This window comes from Annulohypoxylon truncatum (genome assembly GCF_022578515.1).
Source record: "Annulohypoxylon truncatum strain CBS 140777 unplaced genomic scaffold F4807scaffold_9, whole genome shotgun sequence".
Lineage (NCBI taxonomy): Eukaryota > Fungi > Ascomycota > Sordariomycetes > Xylariales > Hypoxylaceae > Annulohypoxylon > Annulohypoxylon truncatum.
Window position 1 is genome coordinate 248,121 of NW_025953795.1, and position 23,243 is coordinate 271,363.

General features: G+C 38.5%; 5 protein-coding genes across 5 annotated transcripts; 3 read left to right on the forward strand and 2 right to left on the reverse strand.

Annotated features, from left to right (window-relative positions):
* Nucleotides 1–1,047: 1,047 nt before the first annotated feature.
* On the forward strand, nucleotides 1,048–3,192 carry F4807DRAFT_392644 (cytochrome P450). Its single transcript, XM_047995915.1, has 6 exons — nucleotides 1,048–1,924; nucleotides 1,981–2,041; nucleotides 2,098–2,331; nucleotides 2,402–2,453; nucleotides 2,557–2,825; nucleotides 2,906–3,192. The coding sequence occupies exons 1-6, from the start codon at nucleotides 1,131–1,133 to the stop codon at nucleotides 3,020–3,022; spliced, it is 1,527 nt and encodes a 508-aa protein (XP_047856047.1). The 5' UTR covers nucleotides 1,048–1,130; the 3' UTR covers nucleotides 3,023–3,192.
* Nucleotides 3,193–3,466: 274 nt separating this feature from the next.
* Nucleotides 3,467–6,105, reverse strand: F4807DRAFT_458424 (uncharacterized protein; the record flags this gene model as incomplete). Its single annotated transcript, XM_048001207.1, has 5 exons — nucleotides 3,467–4,626; nucleotides 4,686–5,005; nucleotides 5,119–5,402; nucleotides 5,474–5,907; nucleotides 5,997–6,105. 5 exons carry the CDS (start codon nucleotides 6,103–6,105, stop codon nucleotides 3,467–3,469), a joined length of 2,307 nt encoding a protein of 768 aa, XP_047856048.1.
* Nucleotides 6,106–7,232: 1,127 nt separating this feature from the next.
* On the forward strand, nucleotides 7,233–8,282 carry F4807DRAFT_458425 (ankyrin repeat-containing domain protein; the record flags this gene model as incomplete). The annotated part of the gene is made up of 2 exons (XM_048001208.1): nucleotides 7,233–7,507; nucleotides 7,559–8,282. 2 exons carry the CDS (start codon nucleotides 7,233–7,235, stop codon nucleotides 8,280–8,282), a joined length of 999 nt encoding a protein of 332 aa, XP_047856049.1.
* A 3,417-nt stretch (nucleotides 8,283–11,699) lies between these two features.
* On the forward strand, nucleotides 11,700–12,326 carry F4807DRAFT_458426 (uncharacterized protein; the record flags this gene model as incomplete). The annotated part of the gene is made up of 1 exon (XM_048001209.1): nucleotides 11,700–12,326. The coding sequence occupies one exon, from the start codon at nucleotides 11,700–11,702 to the stop codon at nucleotides 12,324–12,326; it is 627 nt and encodes a 208-aa protein (XP_047856050.1).
* A 2,362-nt stretch (nucleotides 12,327–14,688) lies between these two features.
* F4807DRAFT_458427 (general substrate transporter) lies at nucleotides 14,689–16,731 on the reverse strand (the record flags this gene model as incomplete). The annotated part of the gene is made up of 9 exons (XM_048001210.1): nucleotides 14,689–14,813; nucleotides 14,867–15,026; nucleotides 15,085–15,164; nucleotides 15,227–15,804; nucleotides 15,853–15,906; nucleotides 15,962–15,970; nucleotides 16,026–16,224; nucleotides 16,295–16,474; nucleotides 16,536–16,731. 9 exons carry the CDS (start codon nucleotides 16,729–16,731, stop codon nucleotides 14,689–14,691), a joined length of 1,581 nt encoding a protein of 526 aa, XP_047856051.1.
* Nucleotides 16,732–23,243: the final 6,512 nt, after the last annotated feature.

The window sequence follows — 23,243 nt, forward strand, 5'->3', positions numbered from 1 at the left end:
TCCCCCGATGTCAAAGCTCCTTGAAGAACTTTGCAGCTTCCAACATTTTGTAGATCTCCCTCTACGAGGCTCAAGAAGCAACCTCGAAACCAGATAACCAACAAGTTTCAGTCATGATTGCAACCCCAGCTTCATTAGTCATTGGCCCGTCATAGCCCGTCGAAGCCCGCCGCCACGGAATCGAAGCGAATTACTTGCCTAACGCAGTATCGACGTGATTCTAACCTATGAGCTTCGTTTCGAGCATCCATGTTTCTTGATACTTTGCCCGACAGATCATCCATCCCTTATACTTACAATCTGGCTCTGCATGATGCAGAACCATTCATGGGCAGTCGTCATAAGAACTGTGTGATTGATAAAGAAAATCAGCCGCTCACCATTGGTCAACGATTACCATGTAACATACTAGGTCGTACTGTGTGCTACCTAGAGGTGTCGTGCATGTCTCCGTTTGTCACAGAAATTTGCGAGTATACTGTATGGATTCCTGCATGTGCCCAGCTTACTGCGTTTTAACGCCGGGACATCCCCGCGCTGACGGCCCGCACCGCTCTCTCCAGCGCCCGGCAACCCTCTAGCCGACACCGACAAGTCTTGGGCTTCTGACGATCACTACCGTCGCTTGCGTGAAGGGTTCAGCTTTCTGTTGCGGCGCAAGCGTAGAAGGGAAAACGTGGGTTGTTACACCGCTGGATGCGAACCGAGCTGTGGTTTTCAGATATGCGCTTATATGACATGTAAGATCCGGCTGTGAGCTTTGGTAGCGAACTACATACACAACGAGCGAATGGCACCGTTGCAATGGCGTGGGGAGGAGAGCAGATCGCGGGATCCGGATGGCGTTTGGATACCTGCAGAAATGACAGGCATTACTCTACCATATTCTACTCAGGCGCGGTACACACACATACGGAACTACTACATTCCCATGTGTTGTTTCATCCCATTTTACCTTATATAGGTAGGCTACAGGTCGCTATCAGGAAAGGGAGAAGCCTACCTGCATTGTCTACGCCTCTTTCTTTAGACAGACTTACAATGGTCGGTCGTGGCTTCGTTTGATATACCTCATCTAAGTCATATTCTCTTGCGTAACAAGTGATTAGGGATTTTGTGCAACCATCAACATGTCGCCGCCATTCGACATTATCGTCGACACTATAGGTTCGCTGAGCAAAGTCAGCGTAGGCCTAGGCTTCCTAGGCTTATTTGTTGTGTGGTACACAGTCACAGCTTTCTTTGCGTGGTATCGACTCCGGCACATCCCGGGTCCGTTCCTCGCCTCATTCTCCTACTTATGGATGATCAAGAGCATCCTCATGGGCACGCTAGAGCAAGACTTCAGTCAGCTCAGGAAGTACGGCCCGCTCGCGCGAACCGGGCCTAACTCCATCGTGACCAATGACCCATCGATCCTGCGCAAGATCGCGTCCGCGCGAACCAAGTACACCAAGAACGAGTGGTTCGCCGCGGCCACATTTGCACCAGGGCATCGTACTATGATCACCATCCTCGACAACTTCAGCCATGATAAGCTCAAGGCGAAGACCGCGCAAGGATATAATGGGCGCGAGAACCCAGACTTAGAAGTCGCTATCGATTCCGTGATCACCCATTTCGTCGATGTGATCCGGGCCAAGCATCTAACGACCAAGGATCAGATCCGCACGATCGACTTTGCTAGAATGTCCCGTTACTTGACGCTGGACATCATCACCCGACTGGCGTACGGCAAGTCATTCGGATTCCTGGACTCCGACGAGGATTTGTTTGGATACACCGGCCAGGTGGACAAGCTGCTCAAGGCGCAGAACTTATCTCAAGAGATTCCCATCTTCAGGTATATCGTTTTCTCACCATTCTTCTTCCGACTATTTGGTCCGAAGCCGAGCGACGAGAAGGGAGTAGGAAAGATCATGGGGTGCGTTCCGTTACAAATACCTGTCTAATGATGATAATTCTCACATGTTTCGTTAGGTACACGCAACAAATTATTGATGAAAAGTTCCAAGATGCGAAGCCTACAAAGGACATGATGGTAAGCCATGAAACTGAATACCTCTTTCCAACAATAAGACTAAAAAATGAAAATAGGGATCATTCATTCGTCATGGTATGACTAAGAAAGAATGTGCCGAGGAAGCGCTCCTTCAAATACAGGCTGGGTCAGATACAACGGCTGTGGCTATTCGCACTACGTTAATGTACATCATGTCTACGCCTCGGGTCTATATTCGGATGAAGGAAATGATCAAGCAGTGCCTAGATCGCAACGAAGCCTCATCGCCTATTACTTTTGAGGAGGCCCAGAGGCTTCCCTACTTACAGGTACCTATGCACTTTCGTTTATATACACCCGTAACGCTCAGTGAAGTACTTTGAACTTACGGGCAAATAGGCTGTCATCCTTGAAGGCCTTCGCATGAGAATACCGGTGACATATGGACATTGTAAGTGATGACTCTCATTGACTTAGGAAATTTTATATCTGCAGTTAGAGAAAAAAGGGGGCGGCGTACGTAATACCTAGCAAGTATCACTAACACGCGACAGACAAGCAGACTCCCCCAGAAGGAGATACAGTCAATGGAGTTTTCATCCCAGGAAATACCGCCCTAGGCCACAACTCGTTAGCTCTAACCCGCACCGAATCCATTTTCGGCGAGGACGTCGATACGTTCCGGCCGGAACGCTTCCTCGAATGCGACCCAGACAAGAAGGCCGAGATGGAATTCGCCATAGACATAGTCTTCGGAGGCGGGCGATGGACGTGTGCCGGCAAGCCCATCGCGCTTATGGAGTTGAACAAGATCTTTTTCGAGGTTAGTAGCCCCCCGACCTATCGTGTACCTCGTCAAGTGCGAGTCTTCCAAGTCGGGATATACTGATGAAATTTGCATAGCTGCTACGCGTTTTCGATTTCCAACTCATATACCCGGTCAAGGGCTGGAGCGAAACGTTTTATTTCATACCCTTCCATAAGGATATGTGGGTGAGGATCACGGAGGCGGGTGCGTGACGAAGATACATCAGTCTAGGTATTCAAAGGCGGCGTCGTGATATGCAAGATAATTCATGTAGGTTAGTTACATGTATCTTGAATAAACTAACGGTCAATGACAAGGCAGAATATTATAAGAGCACCAAAGTGGCAGAACTTTTGTTAAAATCATCGTACTTCATAACCGATAAGGTTGAGATTCACAAAGTCCAGATCAAGAGTACATGTCAGGGACGGGACACTTGGTCACCAGCAGAGTCTCGAAGGAAAGAAGCATGCAAAAGGCTCCCTGGTGGCTCGCGAGTAGGTGTATGCAATTGATTCTATTAACATTTGAACATCTTCAAAACCAAGATGACCGCCCTCTCTATGTACACAACGCCTTCTCCATTTACTTACAAACAGGTAATGCAGCCAAGCTCAACGCCTAAAAATACAGGAGAATACAAGAGCACTTCGCTACTACATGGCAATCAAAGTAGAGTTATCCAACTCGCGCCGCCTTAGACCGCACTGTTCGCCCGAAGCGCAATCGCACAGGATGTGGATCGCCTCACCCAAGCCAATATCTCCTACGGCGAACTCAGGCTGCACGAACGCGAAGGCGTCGACAGCCGCCTGCAGGATCTCGCAGTCGAAGTCGCCCTCGGCCCCCTTGTGGAATTCATAGTGGACGTCCATGTAGTCCGTCGCGCCGGGCTGCGCCTGCAGCTTCCACCAGGGGTTGTAGTAGTGCACGCCGGCGAAGCCGACCGAATTACACCAAGTGGCCGACTCCGGCTGCGGGTACGGGTGGTCGCGGGCGAAGAGGGCGAGGGGGTCCCACCAGCGCCGCACCTTCAACTGCTCGACGTCGTAGTGCGCCGTGTAGCAGTTCTTGCCCTTGGCGGCGTTCTGCGCCGCCGCCGCCGCCGTCTTGATCATCGCGTCCCGGATCGCCGTCGTGTTGTACTTGCTGCTCTCGACGCTGACGACGATCTCGCCGTCGTCGACGAGGAAGCCGGCCTCGACGTAGGGAACCTTGCCGATGCTCGCCGAGTCCGTCTTGCACGCCGCGAAGCTGTTCGAGGTGGGTGTGGGGCAGATCTTCTCGAGCGCCTTCGACACGCCCGTGTACAGGGCCGTGCCGGTCACGGTGCCGACGTGCACCGACGACGAGCCGGCCTCGAGCGTCACGGCGCCGGTCTGGACTACGCAGTTCTTGATGCTAGAGCACGAGTCTTCGTTGTTTACGACCTTCTTGCAGACTTGGCAGTGCTTCATGTCGGTCGTGGGCGGGCCGAAACCGGTCGAGATGGTCAAGTCGCGGTCTTCTAGCGAAGGGCTCGGGGTGATCGTCGGCACTGCGGTCGTGGTTGGTAGAGGAAGGGCGTCGTCCCGCCCGGTGATGGCCGGCGCCGTGGTTATGCTTGGTAGCGGAAGGATTTCGTCCCGCTTGGTGTCCTTCGGGGGCAGGGTTGTGTAGTCGCAACTCTTAGTCACAACAACAGTCGGCGAAATGGTGAGGAATGGCAGAGTCCTGCTCTTGTCGCAAACACAGTACCTCGTGTTGATACCCTGGTCGGGATCCTCGTCCTGCATGGTACAAGAAGGCTTTGGCTGTTTAGGCGGGGATACGTTACCTTTACAGAAACCGGGCGTTAGTAATCAACGTGTAGAGGGATGCGATTGGTTTACTAACATGTGCTTCTCTTCGCTACCTGTTGGTTGCTGGTGGCTTCCCAAGTCTTCTTGATGACCGGGTTCTTCTGGGTCTCAGGGTTAACCCACACTTGAGCCGCAGCCATCGCCTTACAGTTGTCGTCGGGGTTGACGCCGTCGAATGGCGTGTACTGGACAACAATTTTTCCATTCGTCCCGGGGTACTTCATCCTTCCAGTGTCGCCAGCTCCGGGGTATGTCAGAGCGGCGAATTTGCCTCTGCCTGGGTTCACTGCCGCTTTGATTGCTCTGCCTAGAGCATTGATCTGCTGCGTGTAACGCTGAGCCTTGTTGGTAGCACTATGAGCCAAAAGTCAGTCGCTATTTCTAAAAGGGGGTATCTTGAAGCCAATTATCCGTCCGATAAACATGCGGAGGAGGTGATGAGGCTACTAGAAGATGCTGTGACTCACCTCTGCGCTCTGGTCAAGATGAAGACGTTTACATCATCGCCATCTGCGAAAGGGTTGCCTTTCCGAGTCTTGAGATCTTCCAAGCTGGTCCAGTGTTGCCGGTTAGCAATCTGATTTGCCGGAGTGGCCTCTGTCATAACATCGACTGCAATCTTCTTGAACTCGTCTAATGAGCGTTCGACGACTTCATCCTTGCTGACACGCTTTAGGAATGAACTGGGACCATTGATCTTGTCCTCCTTGGTAGATTCCCAGAGGTGGCCCGCCCAGAAGCCCTTAGATGACTGAAGTAACAAACCGAGTCAGTCGCTTGTTTGGTTAAGGGAGTCGAGATAGTACACAAGAAAGAGCTTACCATGATAATGATACCGGTGCAGCCCGACAATCCCCTCATTTTCCAAACCTGAGGAGTCTTTCCAAAGTCGTACCACATTCCCGTGGCACCGACGGGCGTCCCATCAATAACCCAGCTTTGCACTTGTTGGTCAGTTGGGGTAATATCGATGTCGTTATCAGAGTTGTCCGGGGCCATCGTCAGTAGCAAGTCAAACAGCGAGACCTGATCGGGCTGCCCTGCAACCGTTTCGATGTCGGCGGTTGTGAGCAGTGGCACCGCTTCAGGGGCTCTTTTCTCAGGGGCTCTTTTCCCAAAGATGCTGTTGAGGTCCGGATCGCCGGTGACCGTATCGCCAGGCTTTACGGTGGCAGTGGCCTTCGGGGCTAGGATCCCGTTGACCGTCTTGCAGTTCTTGCAAGTGGGTGTTTTGCCAGCGTTACCCCCAGCATCCTCTAAAAAATGGTTAGTGACGAGCTCTCGCAAGTTCAAAGTCGGCCTGAAGGGCACGAAGGGTGGGTTTGGATGTAAAGGGGCCACGTACGTCCGCCGAGCTCGCAAAATTGGCCTTGGAGGCCACTTGCACGGGGAGCAAGTGCTGGATTTGGAATCGCCGCAGCGAAAGGCACCAGGCAAAGCAGCTGCCACAGCATAGTGAACAAGTCACACAGTGCTTCGTGTTTCGGTAGAGATAAAGGAGAGAGGTATTTCGTCTGTGCAGTTGAGACTGATATACTTGGACTTGAGAGCTTAGTGGCAAGCAATTAGAAGATGCAGATTGAGTAGAAGCCATCACCCCTTTATATAGAATACTCCATCATCTTCAATCTTGAGATAGCGCCGAGTCTTTGCCGCTATGTAAGCTATACGTCTGGGATGTGCTAGTAGAACAGACCTATACGCCGTAAATTGATGTCAGGTAATGAGACTAGTTGCATCGCTCGACTTCTTCAGCCTCAACTAGCGGCGGTTCAACCCCCTCATGTCACCGGGAGGCAGATCCTTCGCTATAGAAGTTATCACCAGATCGCCTACTACATTTAGTAGGGTGGAACAGTTGTTGTGCACCATGGTGGTGTGTAAGAGGTAGGGGTTTGGATGTAGCCTTGTCAGCCTTTAGCTATTCGAATTGACTTGAAGCCTTGCTATTAATAAGAACTATGGGTCTAAAGTGTGATTGGTCCAGAAAACGGTTCGAAAGTTCAATAATATTCAAACCTTCTCAGAGGATTAAAATAGGTATTAAAATGGGTCTGAATACCCTCAAGCTAAACAATTCCCTACTAGTTCAGAGGAAAAAAAGAAACATTTTAACTGTGTAGGTACTAGTATGCTGACCGACCCCAGAAAAAAAAAAGGGCAAACCAGCCCCACTGGCTGAACTGAAACAAATGCTTACTATTGGTATTAGTGCAATCCACTCCCCGGTTTTTTGGTTAATGACCCCTGAAGAGGTGTAGGGCTGTACGGCGTTAGCACTGCGGGGCCCACAGCAGACCAGAATAGAACAAGCTTTTGCCAAGGTACCGGTGCCTTATCCGGGGGGTTGGCAAGTTTTTCTGTAAGCCGCCACTCACCTACTCTTCAGCCTCAGAAAAATGAAACGTCCGGCTGTAGACAATGATCATCCTATAAGCCTTTTGACGTCACAGTAGGCTGTCTGTGCCGCAAGCTTAACTTCTAATTCTAGTCGAAGGATTCCAACTTTTCATCCACCAGCAATTTGATAAGAACTGCCTGGTCGCATCTTGTAAGATACTAATCGGCATGCCACTTGACAATGGAAGACTTACAAAACGCCCTCAATGGCGGAGATTACGATCAGGTTGCGGATGCCTTCAAGACTAAGCGCTTGACCTCCAGGTCTGCTGTGCCCCTTCTACACCATGCTATCGCAAAGAGCCTTCCACAGGCTGTTGCCTTCTTGCTGCAGCAAGGTGTACGCCCTGTGGTATTCCAAATAAGTCCGCTCGCAAAGTGTCGCTCCATCGAAATCTTCGAACTATTAGAACAGGCCGGATGGCCAATCAAGACGAAGGGCCATCTTATACTCACGTTCGTCCTATGGCCGCATTTCAATATTGATGTTTGCTAACTGTGTCGCAGCCAAGCTCTCGACAGCCGTGAAGTTGTGGACTGGTTACTTGACCAGGGAGCGCAGCTCAACTTCCCGCAGAGTGAGCTGCGTACGGACCTCAAAAAGGGGGAGCAGGATGACACGCTTGCAGTTCTTAACGAAGCGGCGGCGCAGGGAAACATAGATATGTTCGATTATCTTGTCTCCCGAGGGGCAGACCCTCAAAAATGTCTAGCGCTACATTATGCGACTTTTTACAAGCCCCAAGATCCCGCGCAGGTTGAATTTAACATTGCGCACCTGCTGCAGAGGTATGATTACGATGTTAACGGCGACGACACTTGTGGCGGGCTAGTGAAGCTGAGCGACTTCACATACACCGGCCGAGAAGGACCACCATTGCGATGGGCTGTCTACCATGATAACCTACCGGCGGTCGAGTCGCTCCTCCGTCACGGTGCTGAACCGTCTGCCGCATTGCTGGTTGCCGTGGAAAGAGATAACTTGGAAGCACTCAAATTGTTGCTTGGAGCTGGCGGTAACGCCACCGAGGCATGCAGGATTGCCGCTACCAGATCGAAAATCGACGCGGCGCTCATGTGTCTAGAACATGGCGCAGATCCTAACCCGTCTCTTGTGCGCGATGCGGAGCTTGCCGGAGCGGAGAGCATGTACAAGCCAATGAATGGCGCTATGAAGGCGCTGCTTAACGATCCCAAGTACAAGAGCGACTCTCAAACGGGTGCCTTATAACTCGAGGGGAACGAGAACGAAAATCCTTTACACTAGTATCAAAATAATAACAGAGGAAAAGTCCAGCTGTGACCGATGTAACCAATTTGTTCAACTTGGATTAATAACGTAAACAACAAGAACGGAAAACAATATAGCAGGGATCAGGCTATCTCGACCTTTAGATTCATCCATTAACTTTCCTTGGACCAAACTGAATGGAACAGGAGCTCATAAGGTCTTGATTTACCTAGATACCTAGGAATAGGAGTAATAGGCTAGGGGTGGCGTACCAGAAAAAGTGAAAAGTTTTCCGACTGAAGAAACCCTATCTAGTATCGATAGGCGCTAGGAAAAGACAAATGGCAAATTATCTATTCTAGCGTCAAGAAAGATAATGTACTCTTCATCTAGCTTCTCCTATTTATCTACTGCAAATCCAGGGGCTGTCATCTACGAGTCTCCCATGGGCCGAACCCCGATCTGACCAGATCTCTAGCTATCCGTCCCCTGAATGAACTGGTTTTGTACGGCTCTCCACAGTTCGAGAAACTACTTTGGTAGAACTTCTTAACCGCTCGTCAACCACAGTTCATATTCCGCCCTAACTTTATTTATCACGTCGACCTATTCCTTTAACTGGCAGAAGGGCAACAACCCTGGTAGAGGAAATCTAATGAACTATAAGGACGCATGGCCAATAGGAAGAAAGCTACGTAAACTCAGCCAATCATGACTAAGCTCTTGCGGGTTCTTCGTGATCTTAGAGGTTGTTGCCCATACTGTTGCCGAAATAAGTAGGTAGGTAGGTAGGTTTGTTGTCTTCTGCTAGTTGAAATAATCCAAAAAGACCTTTATGTTAGTGCTTACGTACCTTACCTCATCATCAATCATGAGTGGCTAAGTAGGCTTTTTATTACCAGATACCCGTCGATTTGATCTGTATCGTCCATATCGTCGTCGCGAATCTAACGGATATCTGCCAGTTTCGGCTGAAAGGCGGCGTCTGAGTAATCTTAAGGGAATTTTTTTAAACGGTGCCATAAAGCTTTACAAATATTTGAAGATACCATTTATATGTCTGCTAGGAACTTTTGAAAGGGTGAAATGCTACTTATCCATGTGAATACTCGCAGTGGCTCAGAATATCCACCCACTTTTGCGCCAAGTGGCAATGGTAACACTATTGCGGGGACGTCTGGGATGTTGAATTTTTTCATCGAGATCAAAGGTCCATGATGTAATAAAAAAGGATCAGATATGTTGAGACTTTTACAATTGCTAAAATGTTATAACAGCGGGAAATAACGTCGCATACTTACTTAAAATGTGAGTAAGCCGATAATCTTGACATAACAAGGCCTCGTTTACTATGGGTATATGATGTCCCTGGCAGAAAAATACGTAAGTACATTTTGGCTCATAAATACAAGCTCGTCCACGGGTCGAGATTTATTATTCTAATCGCTCTTTTACTTACTATTCCTCTTCTCTTTTTTTTCTTGCTAAGAAAAAGCAAATATTTCGGAAATAATTTTACTTTCATCTTCTTTCGAATCAGACTTTATATTCACCCTCGAGGCTTTTCAACGGCCCCTTTTACTACGAGAACTTTATTAGCAGCTTCAATGTAATTCTACCGAAGAGGTAAATGGAGGTGCAGGTATCTAAGGGAGACTAATACGAAAAGCATTCCCGTCTACTCCGTTTCTGCGGCTATGTTGATTACCAGTTTTGAAATGTGACAGGTACCTACTTAGCAAATTAAATGAATACTTTCTCGGCTCAAATACGGTGAGTTTACCGTAACACCCAGAGCATAGTTGAGAAGTGATATTCGTGTTGCTAACGCTAGAGCAGGCACTTCTGTACCTAATCTTACACTGAGTGGTCAATCGGTATCGCGTAAGATGGCCTTGCCGGCCACCGTCGGTGGGATTTGGCCATCTCAGCCCCTCTGAGGACCACGTAATGTTACGGTATGCTGAGAAATTACAGGCGTCGAAGCATTAGCGGATCATCGTCCGAGCCAATGCATTGCTGTACAAACAATGGGTGAGATTTATTGCCTGCTCTGGACAGGGGGGGGAATCGCCATCTTGCCTCGGCATAACGTGTCGGGATCCAAATTATTGCTCCAACGACGGCCTTGTCCATTATCAACGAAATGGGGATTTGGTTTGGATCGGGGTTACCAGAGGGTCATGTGTCTCGAAATTTGGTACGACCCCGGTTAGAAGGCTCATCTCAAGACACACCATACGCCTGCGGAAGAACGAATAGTGGTAGTTGACAAATTCCACGATCAGATGCAAAGATACTCGCGTCCTACGAGATAACTGAAGCGAAACACCTCTATCGATACACAAGAACGACGAATATCAAATACAATCCGTGGAAGAAACGCGCTATACTGAAGTAGAGGGTGACCGAGCTGCCGAGGCGGAAATACGCATATGTGCTCCCGGAGAAAATGCTCCGGGAAAAGCAAATTGTGTCGGCGTACTAGCATTCGATGAAGCCATCTAAGCTGTGTGTAGGTTGCTGAATCTGATGAGGGTGCGCGGAATTCCGCCGAACCCGCAGATATACCAGATTCCTGCAAGCGAGCCCCAAGTTTGCAACACGCCAATCATGTGGAATACTTAGAGCCAACAGAATCTCGATCAACAGTTTAGTGACATCAGCGTTAGATTTCACCCACAGTTTATGAGGAATCTGAATTTTTCTTCTCTCGTTACCATAAGACCGTTATTTATCGTTCTATCTTTGCTGTGCCGGTCAAACCGCCAATAGGGGCAAACACAATGTGACCTATGATTGGCTACTCCAGCTTTGAGCTTTAGGTCCGAAAGGCGTGAGGTTCTTGATTCGCCACAGAGGCTTTGTATTGGTAGACCCGTATGTTTGTATTAGGATACCAATTACCTACAGGCCAAGCCCTCCCCCAGAGAGATCCTTGCAGTCTTTGATCAATATTGGAGGGTTAGGGCATGCTATATCCAGGCCATAAACCAATCACGGACAAAAAGATTGGAAACCGAATAAGCTACATCCGGCAGCTGCTCCGGTTTTTGGGGAATAACTGTATTTAGACGGGACACTTATAGTCTACGCCATCTTGCATGGTTGGTTGCGCATTAAGCCCGGACAATCAGAATTGAAACTTCTACAAGTTGAACCCTTCCGATCAACCTTTATTTCTGTCCTCTGACCCAACTTTTCTACCTATTCTCTGGGATTCCACGCATTTCTGTCGCATACCAGTTTTAATCTCCCGTGTATATGTCAAACAAACAAGTACTTAATAGGATGAATCATCCATCCGACTCATGTATCCATCCTGGACTATTAACCCAAGCTCCAGACGACCCAACAGTCTACTCAACTACGTATGATTGTACCCCCGAACCACATCTCAAGCCACAACCAGCACCAATGGAATTTACAGACAGCTCGCTAGAGTACTTCCAAACCACTAACGGTAGTGATATGTGCACTAGTCAGGGCAGCCTTGCCGATCCCGGCTTCGGGGCAGATTCCGATCTACTAAGCTACGCGATGCTGCCAGGAGAATTCCATTACGAACAACCGTACCCGATGCAAGAAGGCAAGAAGGACGAATCCCAGAAATCACTAAGGGGGGACAATAAGACGAAGCACGCGAACAACATAGTCTTTAAACAAGAAGATATCCCCACCACCTCACACAGCCGCCGGTCGTCGCGATCGAGCATCAAGCTCACGAGCGACGAATCGTCACTCGAGAAGCGCGAGCGAAACCGCCGAGCGGCCAACAAGTGTCGGAAGAAGCAGAAGCAGGCGAACGAGGAGCTGAAGGAGAAGGCGCGGATCATGGACGAGCAGCACAACCTCCTGGTATCGCACAAGGCACTGCTCGAGTCGGAGATGATCGAACTCAAGAACGAACTCCTCATCCACGGCGCTTGCGGCTGCGAGCCCATCAGCGCCTACCTCATGCAAGCCGCCAAGAAGTACGCGACGGGTCGCGTGGGTGAGGTCCAGCAAGCGGAACAGCGACCGTCGTCGTCTGCGTGTCGCTAATATCGGATGCGTTACGAAAGGGTTAGGGGCGTTTTAAGGTGGACGAATTACGACTGACACGACCTACCTAGTATCTAATAGATACCTAGTTACGTATGACTCTCAAAATTACGAGTTATGAGTGCTGAACTACGGATTATGATTGCGGAACTACGAGTTCTCAATCATAACATATTAGTCAGGTCTCTTCCATTTGTCGAAACCCCTATCACCGCAACCAAGCGTCAATGACAGCGATGCCCACGTCGAGATTCAAGCTTCTTCAATACCGATCCTACCGCCCAGCCAGAATAGTGTCAGAATATGTGCAGACCGTGTCCGTACCCATACAGACTCAGGCACTGTAACGCACTATGCGCCTAGCTATCTCCTGTGTCATCCAACTGGCAGTCAGCAGTTCAGGGGATGACCAGATACACAGTGCTTTACAGTGCGAGTGACTGTAAGCGAGCACTGTGGCACGTATTCTGATGCTGTTCTGACAGCTTAGCCAGTCGCAATGTTAGCCGACAGGTCGGTTAGCCTGATCCTTTCTGTCTCGGTCTAATTTCTTCTTTGCCACTTCCTCGGTCGCCCCCCGTGGCTATGAACGAGCTCTAGACCGACACGGCTCAACATAGTACGTGGTGGTGAGGTGGAATAGGGGGGTTCGGCGTTACCGACCGCTAAAATCCGATCTTCAATACGGAAAATAACCCCAAGCGAAGCCGCGACTAAAACGCTGCAATCTGCCGCTGTCGCCACCGATCGAGATCGATTATCTAAGCCGAACTCCGCGCCGGGGTGTATTCCAAATTCCTCCCCTCCCCCCGGGAGCCCGCTCCGCTCTGCCAAACCCAAGCGGGTCAAAAATTTACCTCTTCTATCAATATTGATTCGTTTTAACTGGTTCCCGAGAATCGGCCATGGGCGCCGCCGCCTCCACAGAATGACGCCCGGACTGGCCGGGGCTCACATGGCACGGTTAACCAATTGTAATAGCCATTCTCGATGCGGCGCGATCTGGCCGTATAGTCGTCTAACGCCATTGCGGCAAGGCTCGTGGCAATAGCCCACTTAGAAACTCCAGATCATTACCATACTCTATAACAGCAGGTTCATGAACCATTGCTGAGACTCCAGAGACTTACCATTTGTCATGCAGGTGTTAACTTACGTTGACATCATTTGTCGTTGTCAGAGGGCGGAATTAGTGCGCAGGGAAACAACATTGTCTCTCTTACTAGGTGGGTAGGTAGGTAGGAATACGATATATTTGCTCTGTGGCTAGCCGCCAATAGAGTTTCTCACGGACCGAGCCCCGATCCAACCAGCACTCAAGCTACCTACTCCTCCAACAGACCAGACATCTAACACATCCCAACGAAAACAAACCTTCTAACTCGGCATTTAAATCCTCGGTTCTGCCTTCCAATCCCTTGATGGTTTTTTTACCGATGCATTATGTTATCTTCTAGGGGGTTTAATCTAATTATTTTCCCTTTTTTTCTTGGATCGGTTATGTCTGGTTTAGTCAGAGCCATAGCAAACTCAGCAATGCCTACCATCTCACTTACCTAGCTTCTCTCTTCTCCCCCGGATCGTCAACTTCATGAGGAGGATCCTAGGTCCTCATCCTCGACTATAAGATATAAGTAGGTATTAATGGACTCTTTTCGACTGTTATTAAACCATACGTGGGTACCGGTCGCATCTGTAATATGCATGCCTCGTTGTTCCCATTGACTTAGGTTTTAGGGAACCGACATTAATACAACTTCTTATTCCGTCCGCCCATTTTTATTTTTCGATAGTTCCCCCGATCAATATTTAAATTTAACGACATGATGAGGTCTTCGCTGGAAATCTAGTTTTCCGTCTCATCGTCAAACCCCTCCTCGTTGAACGTGCATTCGTCACCCGACTCAATGATGTCGAGCTCTTCCAAGTTAAATCTAAGGCAAACTGAGGGTTGCGCTTTCTCTTGTTGCATCTGTTTCTTTAAAAGTTGTGCTTGGTGCTTCACCCGATGATTTTAATACGCGATACTCTCGAGAACTCTGCGCTTTTACAGCCCAAGGCGTAGTGTGGGGCTACCCCTTTAATCAGTAATCCCTGGCCCAGGATTAGGATAGTTGTAGTTTTGATAAGATTCTATTTAGCGTCATAAAGAAATTTATATTCTATTTCCTTATTCTTGTTCAAAGATGTTGGTTTTATACCCGACCGAACTATCTGATAAATGTACAGATTTCAACTTTCAAATAGTCAAAATCCGTAGCACCTAGTAGGCATAGGTAGATACCTATGTACCCAGTTAGGGGCTTACTAGTTTCCAAATAGAGTAACATTCATAAATATTGGTGATAGTCTCAAATTCTTTTTAAACTTGGTCTTTGCTTGTAGTTTCAGATATATTCGCTTCCTCATGGTGCTTGACCTCCTCGGTGTGGATCTGCTTCTCGACAGCTTCCGTCGCGGCGTGAGCTCGGTCTGCATCCTCGAACACTTTTTTACTGTTAGTATATATCCTGATTCGGAGTCTTTTAAAGTGGTCATACAGAAGGCAAGTTCTTCCAAGGTCCGATTCGAAGTCTCGGGCCAGAGGTACCACATAAGGAAGGCCTCGACCGCAATCCAACAACAGTACACGATCAAGAATTTCCAGCCGATACCGTTGACTGGGTCTAAGCCAACGGGGTTGACGTTCGTGCCGAAGAACTACGTTAAATTAGCAATCCGTAACTCCGTAATACCTGTTGGGGCTCCTAAGTATTACCTGGGCGGCTTTTCCGAAGAACTGAAAGATTGAGATTCCGCGAGCTCTCATGGCATATGGGAAAATTTCGACAAGATAGGCTAGAATAATATGTTAGCTAAGAGCACCAATGTGTAACTGTCTCCTAGCCTTCGGTACTCACTGTACGTGAGGGCATTAAAGCCGATGTTGTAAGCTGGCTGGTACGCATATATCCAGAACAAACAAAGCTTTCCGGCGGCCTTCGAGCCTCCAACAATGGCTTCGGCCGCTGATATCGTCCATGCTACATATATGATCAAGATACCAGATATGGAACCAAGGAACATCGTTCTGCGCTTGAACCTCATGACCAGCAACGCGGTGAAGACAGCGCAAACTAGTCCCAAGCACTGGTTCCCAATGTTGTATTTAGCCTGGAAGCTGGGGTCCGTGAAGCCGATCAGGTTAAGGATATCACCCAAATAATACGAAATAACCACATTCCCGGAAAGCTGCGACATGATCCCGAGGAGCGAGCCGATAAGCACACGTCGTCGGTTTCCGGGATTGTTGATCATATCCATCCAAGAACGTTTCGAATGCTCCATCTCGATAGCTATAGTAGTCTTTATCTCAGCCATTTCTGCCTTCGCAAATTCCGAATCTTCGTTCCCTTCGGCGTGGTAGGTAACTATAACTTTGAAGGCTTCCTCGTATCGTTCTTTGCTTATCAAAAACCTGGGGCTTTCGGGCAAGAAACTGGAAATCATGAGCATAGAACTGGATGGATTGGACATAGAGTCTCACAAAATGAGGGCGACCTGTAATAAAGATGGCGACATCTGTAAAAGGGAAGGAACTCTAGCACGTTCACGTTAGAACCCTCTATTCGGCATCGTATTTGGACATATATTACCTCCAAGACCTATGAAAAGAGGTGTTAGAATATTAACGAGGTATGATGACTGAAGTCAACTCACCAATCTGACGGAATTTGCTGGGTTCCATAGGTCACAGTCGAAGCCACGATGGCACCAATGAAATAGGCTGCGTTGAACAAAGATGTCAAGATTGCACGTTCCTTAGGATACGCGAGCTCTCCGATCAAACTAGATCCTGCCACAATGGCATACGGTAGTCCGAAACCAATGATTAACCGGGAAACAATATACATCGCGCCTGAGGAGATTATATAATTAGCACTGGTATAGAACTGGCTACTGAGACGGTATGTTACTTCAACACTCACCATTAACCGAAAACCCCTGGATCAGCGAGCCAACGACCATTGTCACGCTTCCAAACATGACACACCATCTTCTACCTAGGTTGTCGTTGAGGAGTGGGATAAAGGGGAGGCCGATCACTGCACCGAGGGGTAAGGCGGAGGCCAGAATGCCCTTATATCCACCCGTAGGATGGCCGAAAACTGGAGTTCACTCGTGGTCAGCTTTTGTTATCTTTAACTCGGGATTTCCTCTAAAGCTTACAATTGGACCATGCAGGAACTATTTGGACGGCATTGATGATCTGCGAATCGAACCCAGAAGTCATCTCGATCCCCATCAGGCATGGAAACAACATGAAGTATAGGTAGCGCAAGTTCCTCTTCTGATGCCATGGGACTTTATCATCCATCGCCATGCGATGGACGATATTGTCCGTCTGAGGAGCCCCGCCGACCATTGTGTCGAGATCTCACGAATTGCGGTTCTTAGGGTTCGAGATTTTAATCGTCAGAGAGAGAGAGAGAGAAAGAACCCACCAAAAGAAGTTCCAGTCTAACTCCGGTACTATCCTGAGGAATTGGCCATGATGTTGGTCCATATATAACTGAACTAAACCCATTCGCTCGGACCGACTTTTTCTAGTAGGATTCGGCGGTTAATAAGGCAATATCAGTTTATACCTGACAGTTGCGCGAAAATCATAAGAGGTCACGGATGTCTATAGCCATTTTCCAATTTAGCCGCCATGCGCCTGATTGCGAGCTCCATGTTAAAGTACCAACCGTAAGGGCACAGCAAATAGTAACCCGGGACTCCAGGACTTCGATCTGATAGAAACATTCCCATTGGCTTGCGACGTTTCATCGCCACGCTCCATGTCTCCAAGATCGAGGCCGTTCGAGAAAGCGAGCGGAAACAGTAGATGAACCCCCCGCAATATCCCGCAATACCCCCGTTATCCTTCCCCGTGGATTCTGATTTTCGGGTCACATGGCTCTATCATTCGCTAGGCATGTCAATTTCAGCTTCGTGGCTTGAAGGACAGGGTAATATGTAAAAGCCCTCCGCCTGTAAAAGCTCAGCTCTTGCCTTGTCGTTACGTTGACGATGAAGGGCGGGCAACCCGGGTCAGCGGATCATGATACCCCGAATAGTTTTTACTACCGTAGTTAATCCGCTCTAGCCTAGAGGCGATTAGCTGTTAATATATTTCCATCCGAATGTATGGACCTAAGCTTATCGAAAGTCATCCCCTTTTCACGAACTTGTCCTGAAAGGAGAGTAGCTACCGAATGATTCATTCGAGTCGCAAAACAAATAAGATACCTAGGTAGGTAATTCCAACCTTTCTGGTCATATCTCTTAACGAGAATAAGTGAGCTGTAATAAATCATTGAAACGAAGATGTGGTGAGTTAGATTGTTGTTGTTGTTGTTGTTGTTGTTGTATTGTTTAATGTTTGAGCGAACGGGTGTGGGCTTTTCTTTATAACTTCTTTGGGGGTATAAGATGTGATAAGTTTTAATATATATAAAATTAAAGGTTTTAATGATATTATAATGTTAAACCTTGCTTTTAGGGTTTAATATTTTTTAATTAATAATTATTATTTATTAATTAATTTAATTTTAAGTTTTCCCGGTTTTATAAATTTAAATTAAATAATTAATTTAATAAATAATTATAAAATTTTATATTTTATAATTTTTTTAATAGGTTTTTTTATTTTTACATTTATAAGTTTATTTATATTTTTTAACGAAAGTTAATTATTTTAAATATTAAGTTTTTAATTAATATTTTTTTTTTTATTAAATTTATTAAACTTTTAAATATTTATATAAGAAAAATATTTATAAATAAAAATTATATAAACTTTATAAAAGCTTTATATTTTAATTTTTTTTTATTATTTTTTTCTTTAATTTTTAAAGTTTTTTATTTTTTTTTATTTTTTATTATATAATATTATTTTTTTTTTAAAAAAAAAAAAATTTATTTTCGTAAAATAATTAATAATTTTATAAAATTTTTTAAATTTTAATAAATTTTTTAATAATTAAATTTAATAAATTAATTATTTCGAAAAATTAATTAATTTAAATTTATAAAACTTTATTAATTAAATTTTTTTTTTAATTTAAATTATTTCGTTTTTTATTTAATTTTAAAAGTTTAAATTATTTTTTTAAAATAATTTTTAATTTTTTATAATATATTATATATTCCGGGGGTTTTTTTTTATTATTTTTATAAAATATATAAATGTAATATATTTTAATTTATAAATAATTAAATTTATTATAATATTATTTATAATTTTCGTATATTAAAATAATATTTAAATATTATTTTAAAACTTTTTTTAATAATTATAATATTAATAAAATTTTCTTTAATTTATAATTAATTTTTATTATTAAAAAATTATTAAAAATGTTTATTTTTTTATATTAATTCGTTATAATATTTTTAATTTAAGTTTTAATTTAATATTTAATTTTTATTATTATAAGTTTTAATGTTAAATTTAAAAGATTTTTTATTATTTTTTTTTTCGTTAAAATATTTATTTTTTTATTATTTTTTATTTTATAATATTTAAAATATTATTTTAATAATATATTTAATAAATTTATTATTTTATAAATTATTATAATTATATTTTAAAAAATAATTAAAATATTTTTTTATATACTTTAAATAATTACCGTGTTATTCGCGTATAAAGTTATTTTTATTTTTAAAAATAATGTTATTATTTTTTTAAATTTTTTAAAAACTTTTAAAGTTTTAATATTAAATATTATTTTACACGAGTTTATATTTTTTTTTTCGTAATTTTAATATATTTTTTATATATTATAAAGTTATAATTTAAATTTTTTTTTATTTTAAAATTATTTAAAAATATTATAACATTTTAAAAAAAAAATTTTTAAAATTATTATTTGAATTTTTTAATTATAATTTTTTTATTTTTATTTTTAATAAAGTTTTTTTTTAATTTTATTTTAAAATAAAATATATAAAATATATATTTTTTAATTAACGGGAATAATTTTATTATTAATTATAAATTTATATAAATTATTTATAATTATTTTATTTTTTTTTAAATATTTTTTTAAATATTATTTTAATTATTAATAAATAATTTTTATAAATTATTTATAACTTATATATATATTAACGTTACGTTATTTTTAATATTATATTTATTATAATTATATTTATTATTATAAAAAATATATTTTTTAAAAATTTTTTTTAAATCGATAAAATTTTTTTAATTATTTTTAAAAAAGTTTTATATATAAATATTATATATTTTTTTAATTTAATATTTATAAATTTTTTATAATTATTAACGGTTTTTTTTAATAATTTAATTTATTTTTTATATTATATTTTATAATTATATAATAAAATTAATAAAAATATTATATAAATTATTTTATATAATTTTTTTATTAAAAACTTTTAATTAATTATTAAAAGTTTTTTAATATAATTAATAATTTTTATAATTTTTATTATTTTAATTTTTATATATTTTTTATATTTTAATTTTTTATTTAAAAAATTTTTTAATTATTATAAAATTAATAAAACGTTAAATTTTTTTAAATTTAAAAATAATATTAATTTTATTTTAATTTTATTTTTAAGTTTAATAATAAATTTTTTTTTATTTTTTTTTTTTATAAAATATATAATTTTTATTTTTTTTAAAGTAAATATTATTTTATTTTTTTCCTTATATTTTAACATTTTATTTACTTTTTTTTAAATTATTTTCGTACTTTTTTTTAACGTTTAATTAAAAATTAATACCGTAATATTATTTATATAATTTTATTTATAATTATTATTTTTTAATAATTTATTAAAATATAATATATATAATATAAAAAAAAAAAAAATTTTATAAAATATTATATTCCGTTTTTTTAATTTTAATAATAATTTTTTTTAAATAAATAATAACTTTTTTATTTATAAAAAAATTTTTTATAAAATTTAATTTTAAAGCAATGCTAGCCGCGCAATATGGGGTGGCTTATTTCCGGCGCGTAATACCGTTAAAATGGCGTTAACGCGTTCGAATAATATGTAAAATACCTTTTAACATTATACCTGCGTTTAATTAATTATTTTACATTTAATTCACCTTTAAATTCCTTATAATTATAATAAATTAAAAGTTTTTAATTCGGAAAACCCGTAATTTTAATTTTAAAGGTTATAACTTTAAATTAACCGAAATATTTAAGGTTTAAAAAATTTATCGGATTAAAACAATTTTAAGTTTTATAACCGTAATTTAATTATTACTTTATTTTAACTTTATAATATTTTTTTTAAACTTTAATTTTAAATTTTATAAATTAACTTTTATATAAATTAAATTAAACGTTTTTATTTTATATTAATTATTAAAAATTTAAATTAATATTAAATAAAACATAATTAATTAAAATTAATAAAAAAATGGTTATATATATAAGTTATAAAAATATAATTATTTATATAATAATTTATATAATAATAAAAATACTTAACTTATACTTTTTTTAAACACGCTTTTTTAATATTACTACGCAATAAAAATAAATAACTTTATACTACGCGGCTAATATTACTTTTTATTTAAATTATTTTTATTTCATTATATAATTTAATAATTTATTTTTAAATATTATATTAAAAATTTTTTATATATTTAAAATAATTAATATTATTTTTTTTTTATTTATTAATATAAATTTAATATTATAAATTAAATTTATTATTAAATTTATAATAAAATTTTTAAATATTACTTTTATATATTATAAATTAATTAATTTATTTTTTTTATTATTATTTTTTTTAAGTTTTTTTTTAAATATAATAATAATATAATAAACTTTTATATTTTATAAATTAAAAAATTTATTTTATTTATTTTTAATATTATTATTATTTTAACTTTTTTTTATATATTAAAAAAAAACTTTATTTTTAAATATTTTTTTAATAATTTTATATAATATTTTATAAAAAAAAATTAAATTATTTTTAAATATTTTATAATTATTATATTCATTTTTAATAAAATAAATAATATTTTTATAATATATTTTTTAATTTTTTTTTATAATAATAAATATTTTATTCGGGAAATTATTATTAAAATTAAAACGGAATAATATAATATTTATTAAATATTTTATTTTTTTTTTACATTTTTAATTATTTTATTTTTTATTATAATTAAAAAAGTTTTAATTTATTAATTTAATTTATATTAATTTATTATTTTTATTAAATTTTTATTATTTTTATATTTATTTTTAAATTTATTTTAAAATTTATTTTATATTTTTTAATAAATTATTAAAAAAATTTTTTTAATTAATTCGAAAAGTTTTAATTTATCCGTTTTTTTTTATTTTTTTTAAATTATTTAATATTTTTTTAATTATTATAAAAAAACTTTCCTTTTAATATAATATAACTTTTTTATTATTTTAATATAATTATTAATTAATTTTAATAAATTTTTTATTATATTATTAATATTTTTTATAATATTTATTATAATAATATTCGGTAAATTATAAATTTTAATTTATATTAAATTTATTAAACGTTTTAATTTATTTTTTAATATTTTTTAAGTTCGGGTTTTTTTTATAAATAATTTAATACTTTTATTTTAAAAAATAATTTTTAATAATAAATAATTTAATTTACATTTTAATTTTTTTATTATTTAATTTTTCGTAAATAATATATTCGAAAAAAATAAATTTAATATATAATTATTATTATAAATAATTATTTTTAATTTTTTTATAAAACTTATATTAAATTTAATAAATTAATCCGTTAATTTTTATTTATTATTTTTAATATTTATTTTTAATTTTTATATTAAATAATATAAATTTATATTATTTATTATTAAATAATTTTTTAAAAATTTAAAAGTTATAAAATAATTAATTATTAATTTTATTTTAAATTTTTTATAATAATTTAAATATAAATAATTATTAATATTTAATTATAAAAGGTTTTTATAATAAATTTTTTAACGATATTTTATTAATAATTATAAGTTTTTTTTAATATATATTATAATTTTTAATTTATTTATTTTTTAAGTATTTTAAATATTTATAAATAAATATTTATTATATTTAAAATATTTCGTTATAATATTATTAATATATTTTAATATTTATAATTTAATAATTATAATTATATTTATTTTTTTATTTTAATATTATTATAAAAATATTTTATATATAATTAAGTTTTTATTAATATTATAAAAAATTATATTAATTATTTTAAGTTTTAAAGGTTTATAATAAATTCGTTTTTTATTTATAAATTAATAATTATTAATTTTTAAATTTATATTTTATTATTTTAAATGTTTTTTTATTATTTTTTTAATTATTAATTTTATTTTAAATTTTTTATTTATTTTTTTTAAATGTGTTATTTTAATTTTAAGTTAAGTTATTTTTATAATAAATTTTATAATTAAAATTAATATAAAAATTATAATAATAAATTTATTTTAAAAGTTTATTATTTTTTTATTTTTTATAATAAAATTTTTCGTATTAATTATATTAAAAATAATAATAATTTTATTTTATAAATTTTTTATAAAAATTAATAATATTTTATTATTAAATTTTTTTAAAAAAGTTTTTTTTTTAACGAAATTATTTTTTTAATTTTTATAAAAAAGTTTTTTATAATATATTTTTAGTTTTTAACTTTTTTAATTATTTTTAATTTAATTTAATTAAAAAAAATAATTTATTTATTAATTTTACGAAGTTTATACGGGTAATTTTCATGGTTTATTAAATAAAATTTATAATAATTAACGTATTTAAATAATTAATTATAAATATTTTATAATATAAATTTATATTTATTTAAATGTTTATTATAATT